The sequence below is a fragment of the Glycine max genome, chromosome 15 (genome assembly GCF_000004515.6).
Source record: "Glycine max cultivar Williams 82 chromosome 15, Glycine_max_v4.0, whole genome shotgun sequence".
In the NCBI taxonomy this organism is placed as follows: domain Eukaryota; kingdom Viridiplantae; phylum Streptophyta; class Magnoliopsida; order Fabales; family Fabaceae; genus Glycine; species Glycine max.
Window position 1 is genome coordinate 15,080,216 of NC_038251.2, and position 7,572 is coordinate 15,087,787.

Below are 7,572 nucleotides of genomic sequence, written 5' to 3' on the forward strand. Positions count from 1 at the left end.
TGCATTATGTGATAAATACTGTATTATGTTGTGATTAGGTTAGGATTATGGTCTTCTTCTTTTAAGTTGGCTAGGTGGGGAATAAAGGATAGTGTCGAGTTTTGTGTTTGAAGTCTTCCTTCAGATTTTGTTTCTGAAGTTCTCTGGCATGACTCTTTACTCTAGGCATTGTGTAGTGTGTTTTGTTTTCATTTCATATTTGTGCCAAAAAGAGAAAAGGCACATGATGTATCTGGTGTGCATACCCTCAAAGAAGATTGCACATAATTTTCTTTTTGGATATACAATTAATTTACGTATAACAACTAGCATTGATACATAAAAATAAATAAATAAATAAACAAACAAATAATTGACTTATAACTACCTTAACTAAAATTTAGACATTTGTTTCAAATGAAGTTACCTTCTCTTTCTGACTTTATTCCTTGACCTTTGCATATTTAGAAACTAGCTCGAGTTATTATTTATTATATTATACCATAAAACAACATTTTAAAAGAATCGTTCAACCCGCTCCGGTTCCCAATTTGCATCAGTTTTTGCTGGTTTTGCCGGTTCTTCACCTGCTTGATAACTAAACGATTTTAAGGAGCTTCCTGACCAGACTGGCAATCAATTCACAATTAAATCGACCAGTTTGATCCAATTTTAAAAACCTTGGTTAGAAAGTATGTTCATGTGTAGAACAAGATTCACATATAAGAGAAGAATAAGAATTATTAATTTCTTCTCAAAATCCATCCTAGACTTTGATAGGAAGAAACTTTTGTTTCTGAAAAAATAATCCCTTTATATTTTAGACCTCTTAAAATAGGCCACTTTATTTAATATATCACCTAAAACCCAAAAATACTCAAATTGATTCTTAAAAGTGTGAAGCATTGTCACTTTAATCTTGAAAGTAATAAAATTCAAAAAAGTTTCTAAAAATATAATCTGTTGCTCACTTTAGTCTAACATTCAAAAAGTTAAGTAGCTTTAAGTGATAATATTAATATACTTTTGAGGTACTAAAGTAATAATAAATTGTTAAATTTAAGGACTAAAATAATAACCTAAAGATTTATTTTGAATTTTTTTATCATCAAGGACTAATAAAATCATGTTTTAGTTAGCTATCCCTATTAAAAACTAAAATGTTTCTCATTGGATATGCCGTATATAATTTGGAACTCAACTATTGTTGAATTCATTGCAGTAGTACACCATATTTAGTTTTGAAGAGCTCATACACCCACATATATAGAAACTTGAAGCAAATGAAAAATACACTTTGCAGAGTACTCTTTAAATAAACTCCTTCCTCCTTTCCTTCTTTAATATCATGGCCCCTTATCTAACCAATTCAATCAGATGCTTTTAGATATATGGGAGATGTGAAACCCTGGGATAATGCCTCCAAAGGGTGGTTTTCATCACCCTTTCTCGGCCTTCGATCGAGGAAGGCTGGCCTCATTGGTGTTGTAACCATTTCAATTTTGAATGTCAACAATGCCACGATCTCTGACATGGGAGGTCTCAAATGTGCATGAGGCTGAAGACATAAGAAAGCAACATGGTTTGCTTGCATAACATCCTTTTCTACGAATCCATGTTCTCGCAGCTTTGGATCTACAATGTCCAATATCCTTGCATTCTCGTACAGTTTCCATGCCTATATCATGAAGATTAATTTACACATTTCACAAAATATGTTACGGAAAAAGTATGTCTAATAATAAGAGAAATATTAGCAACACTCTTTCTGAGACTCTCTTTCTAACATTCTTTCTGTAATTAGCTAAAATTGATCGAAAATATCATTAATTTTGTTTGGTTTGTCTTCTCATTTAATTATTCACTCTCCTGATTTAGAAGTAGGATCCTCCAAAATTGACGATTTTCAATAAATTTGAATTGATCACAGAGAAAGTGTTAAAAAGAGTGTTGTAGGAAAAGTATCCTTAGCATTCCTCTGGTAATAATGAGAATTCTAGCAATACAGTATCTAACAATATTTTTTCAACACACTCTTTTCTAGTAGGCGAAATTCATGTAGGTCCTAATAAAGTGTATTGTTAGTACTACTCTAATAATAATAGAGGTTTGTGTTGTGTGGAAAGTAGGGAACTTACATATTCTGGGAGGTACTGCATTTCTGATGGCAAAGTATGCTCTGTGTTTTTCCTGCAACAAATTATTTCAAGCACAAGAACTCCAAAACTATAGATATCTGCCTTTTCTGACAATTCTCCTCTAATAGCATATTCAGGAGCTGTATAACCTCTGGCCAGAAAGAAAATAAACAAATGAAACATCATCAACGGAAACCTCTTAACCGTGGATAGTTAAGCTGTTAGGAAATTGAATTCATGGATGTCTAATTTGTGCCTTAAAATGATTCACATTTCAATAAAAAAAGTGACAGCAGAACTTACAATGTTAAGAAGGTCTAATCAAACATCCTGTTTTCTTTCACTGATGATTTTATACATAAAGCATAATAAAATTGAGATTAAGCTCTTGAGATGATTATGCAGCTGTCAAAAATAGTGACTTTAATGATATGCAGCTAAATATGATGACGTTGAAATCTGTGCAAACATTAAAACTTCTTGGGATGACCACATTGCTCTGAACCATATGATCAACATAATGCAATGGCTAGTATATATATCAATATCAATTTTCATTCAGACAATACTAAGCAATATCTTTCTATAATTAAGGATGTCATTTTAATTTGTTTCTACAATAAAGGACATACAAAGTTCCAGCGAACTGCGTGCTAAGATAAGCTTGGTCTTCAGGGAAAAATCTTGCTAGCCCAAAGTCTCCAATCCTTGGGTGAAACTTATCATCAAGAAGAATGTTGCTGGCTTTGATGTCTCGATGAACAATTCTTTGGTGTGAATCCTCATGAAGGTATTGTAGTCCTCGCGCTACTCCCAGAATAATTTGGAACCTAGTGCTCCAATTCAGAAATTGATCACTGTTTCCTGCATTAAAGGAACAGTCAAAGAAGGAACTCTTCTATCAAACCAATCCTAAGCTCCTTCAAACATTCACAAATCAATGGACTGGGTATACACTAGGTGCATATTCAGCTATATGAGGAAAATAATTCTGCAATAACTTGAATGATCTTAGACTAACATAAATGAAAGTGATAGTTGATAATCATTGATCAAACAAATGTTTCCCCAAGTAAAATGTTGATTAAAACTCATAAATTAATCTGAGATTGAGCCTTCTTGATACATTTTGATTAAGTTCTCAATGTTTCTTTTATACTTTAAGTTTGAGTATGTTCTTATATGTTACATAGTCATTAGTGCATTACTATTTATTTGGTAACATTTGTCTTTGAATGAACTTTATTACTTTATTAGGACTTTCATATTCTGTATTACTCGAGTGACATCGATTCACTTTCCAAATTCTCACATCCATAGTAGATAATTAAAAGGGACAAAGAGATTACAAAAAAGGGATACCATGTATGAAGAGGTCCAAACTTCTGTTCTTCATGTATTCATAGACAAGTAACCTTTGAGGCCCATCTACGCAGCATCCGAGAAGGCGAACCAGATTTTTGTGTTGGATACTAGTGATTGTTCTCACCTCTACCAGAAATTCTTTTTCTCCCTGTTGGGATTTGTTGAGAGCCAATTTTTTGACAGCAACTAGCCTTCCATCTACCAACTTTCCCTATCAAAAGACAACTAAAGTTTAGCAATGTTACTCTACAATAGGAGAAAATGAATATATATGAACCTCAACATTCGTAGATGGGTTGTTTAACACCCTTGTAAATGATGTTAATCTGTTCACTTGAAGCACTCAACCTTCTTGTCTTACCGTACCTGTTTCCTTAGTTAATTTGCTGATTATGTATATTAACAAAGTAGCTGTAAAACTACAGGTTGGCCATTTTTGCTGGCATCTAAAACTCTGTCATATAGAAAAGACCTTATAATTTGTAATACAGGTTGTAAAAATGTTCCTTAGAATTTGGATAAAGCTATTGATATTGTTTTTTTTTTTAAATTCAAATGATAGAGAGAAGACGCAGACAGGAGTTTTTAGCCCATATTACAGGATCTAGTTCTCAACGTATTAATAAATGAAATTTTCCATCATACCAAGTTTGTTAGTTATAGTAGTATATAATATTTATACCTGGTAAACAGGTCCAAATCCACCACTTCCAAGAAGATTATCAGGATGGAAATTCTCGGTTGCTTTCTTCAATGTCTGGTAGTCAAAGCAGCTAATAGTCCGAAGGTTCCCACTAAAGAACTCCTTGGACCCTTTGTACATATAGAAATTAACATCATTATTGAGTTCCAATGATGATACACTATATTAATTATAAGGTCATGCAATGCTTTCTTTCAGTTACCTGACTGTTGATTAGATGAAAATATCATCTTCATCACCTCTGCCGATTCATTATGTTTCCCAAACTCTAATTAATCACAAACAGAAATACACAATATAAGCACATATATCCTTTAAATAAAGCAAATCATTATTAGTGTTGTGGTTTTACTTATGATGCTTTTCTCTTTTCTCTTTTCTCTTTTCTCTTTTCTCATTTCTCAATTTCTCAAACTACCTTGATGCTCTTTACTTGCAACTGTCATCGTCTGTGCTGGCCGTTTAATTCGCTTCCAAACTACATACAAAAAAATCAACACTATGGCGAGCACAACTAGTCCTCCGAGGATGTAAAACAATGATGATCCGGATTTATGCTGTGGTGCATGTGACTCATTAGAGGGTGAAGTAGCCTCTGCTGCAATCAATCACAAATTTTATCAAAGATCATATGATTGATGATTCATGTTCAAGGCTTGGTAAAATTAAAGAATATATATCTAACTATGTGAAAGAGGATTAGGAAGAGTTTGACTTGGGTGAACTCAACATGAATTGTCTCTCTTGATTCTTGTGTGAAATCTTAGGTTCTTATCAAAGAATTTTTGGTGGTGAAATTATTTTCAACTTATCAATCTTTTAAGATTGTGACGTTGTCCTTTCTATCTCCTCTTCTACTTCTCTACTTCTGTTTTTTTCTTTTTTATTTAAACCAATTTAAGAGAGTAGCAAATAAATTATCCACAAATTAGAGTGTCATCACTATCTGAGAGATTCTATCAATCACAAGTTATAATGTTTGTTTGTTCAAATTTATAAAGTGGTTCATGACCCTTTTACAATTATATCATATGTAGCTCATATAATAAGCTGCCATTAGATATAAATCTTTGGTTAAGCTCTTTACCGTGTCATGTGACTGCATGTCGTTTGCAAATTGAATCAATTAAATTCTACTAAATAATCCTGAAGCATTCTAGCTTTGATGATAAAAATAAATTATGCTCATGTATAATATGATGCATGAATTTGCAATTTGCTGCAACAAAAACAAATTTGATCCATTAGTAGTGTGTGATAATATCACAGTGACATTAATGGTGCAGAAACAAATTGAGAAAGTGAAACCTTGGAGTACTCGGAGAGGCATTCTTGGGGAGGAAAGCAAACTTTGTGATTCAATTTGAGCCTCACAATCAATGCAGTAGACATAGGCCAAAGATATGAACGAGCAAGTTCAACAATACCTGGCAGCAACAATAACAACCAATTTCTGATATTATTTTTTTCTTTCTTTGTGCTTTTCTATTTCTTTATTTGTACTTTTGGTTAGAAAAAAAAAGAAAGAGCTTGACACTTGCAAATGTCAAGAGACAGAGGGAGAAGTATTCGAAGGTTGTCCCTTGGAATTGATCGAAACAAGGTGAAGGTTATGCTGTTCGGCCAGAAACATCCAAGTAGTGATTAATTACAGGAATTTTAGCATTTAGGACTCTTAACACATTGTTTTAATATATCTTTTATTAGTTGTTGAAATTTGTTTCTTTTGGTGCAATTAACACTTTTTTTGTGTGTGTACTTACATTTGCTGAATTTTGTTAAAACTCTGAATGAATCTTGTTAAATGGAGAATGAAACTGACAAATTACTAGCTTGCAAATTAATTATTGTGATTGAGATTATTAAGTAGTTCGGGACTATTATATTTCTTCTTCTAAAAAATGGATTATTAGATTACTATATACTACAATATAGAAAAAATACATGTCACATATAAATTAATTGGAACTAGACATGTGCTGATTGAAGACTACCTAATAATCTTTTCAGATAAAAAATACATACCACGAAATCTCGTATTATTTTTAGATAAAAAATATGCATCAAAAGAAAACGGGAAAAACTTTGAGATCTAGCCCATTATCGATTGAAGCCCAACAACTTTTTAATATTCCCTCTTTTGTGGGAAATCACTTCCTGCACCCTAATTTTTACTACCTGCACCCTCTAAATTTTGAAAATCCCCAACTTACCCTTCTATCCATTTTATCTTGTCGCTGCCCACAACGATAACTACGGAGACCACGACCCAAACACCAAACTAGCCCGCGCAACAAACCATATCCTTCACTCCTCCAAACCCTCACCAAAGCCCAAATTCGCCACCCATCAACCACAAAAACTACTGCACACATCAAACAACATCATGGCACCTACACTAACCACAACCAACCCATCTATGCCTCCAACACCAACCAAACTGCCATTCACCAAAACCTCCACATTGCCGCTGCCCACCACATCGTCGGTGCACCAACATGGCGGGCAACCCACACCCATAGGCTAACTTGTCAAACCACCACCAAACATTCTTTCGAAATAGCTATTTTAGAAGCATATGATTGATCTAGAAAGCCATTTTAGAATACCTATTATGGATTGACTATATGCTTTTAAAATAATTATTCCATGACATGTAGTCTTTTCAAAAAAGTTATTCTAAAATACAAATTTTAAATTTTGAAATAGTTATTATGGAATGATTTTTTCAAAATGAGTGTAGGTTATGGAATTACTATTTTGAAAAACAATATACTAAAATTGATTTGGAAATACAGCCTTTTACACCATTAAAGTCAGATCAAAAGAAAAAAAGGAATGAAAATACAAAAATATACCTAAATTGAATAAAAATGCATTGTAAATTCATCCTCTTCCCCGTCTGACAAAATTCATTGTAAATTCCCTACTAATGCATTTGAGTTTATTCTAGTTCCATAAGATCCCTTAAGATGTCTAGTTATGTGTGCTTTAAAATACATAGAAAATACCTAACTGATACGTTGCTCCAAGTACAATATTGTTCTAGTAATAAAATTTATCGTTCTGTCCGCAAGAATTGTACTTTTGACTTTGTAATTATCACAATTCAAATGCAAATTAAAGAATTGGAAAAATATTAAAAATTGATTTGGAAAGATTTAGAAATTTGATTGAAGAGATCAAATTTAGAAACCTTTTAGAAAACTTTCAGGATTCACAACATGACTTCTTATTGACTAAATTTTCTTTTCCTTATTGGTTCTCTGTCAAGGTAAATTAATTTGAGATAACTTTCATCTACTTTCAAGATAACAAGGTGTATTTTTTTTTATCATATTATTAATATGAAATATTCATTAATTTTATTAATGAATAATTTTCGTC

General features: G+C 32.5%; 1 protein-coding gene across 4 annotated transcripts; it reads right to left on the minus strand.

Annotated features, from left to right (window-relative positions):
• Nucleotides 1–1,140: 1,140 nt before the first annotated feature.
• Nucleotides 1,141–7,143, minus strand: LOC100799624 (probable LRR receptor-like serine/threonine-protein kinase At1g56140). 4 transcript variants are annotated; one of them, XM_014767534.2, is made up of 9 exons: nucleotides 7,044–7,143; nucleotides 5,494–5,612; nucleotides 4,604–4,780; nucleotides 4,388–4,453; nucleotides 4,165–4,295; nucleotides 3,480–3,693; nucleotides 2,750–2,981; nucleotides 2,118–2,268; nucleotides 1,141–1,657 (listed from the first exon to the last, which is right to left on the minus strand). In XM_014767534.2, exons 2-9 carry the CDS (start codon nucleotides 5,513–5,515, stop codon nucleotides 1,349–1,351), a joined length of 1,302 nt encoding a protein of 433 aa, XP_014623020.1. In that variant the 5' UTR covers nucleotides 5,516–5,612; nucleotides 7,044–7,143; the 3' UTR covers nucleotides 1,141–1,348. The 4 variants fall into 4 exon arrangements, with proteins under 4 accessions (XP_014623020.1, XP_025981481.1, XP_040866087.1 ...); XM_026125696.2 differs by having other exon boundaries at nucleotides 4,604–4,783; XM_041010153.1 differs by lacking the exon at nucleotides 7,044–7,143 and having other exon boundaries at nucleotides 5,494–5,886.
• Nucleotides 7,144–7,572: the final 429 nt, after the last annotated feature.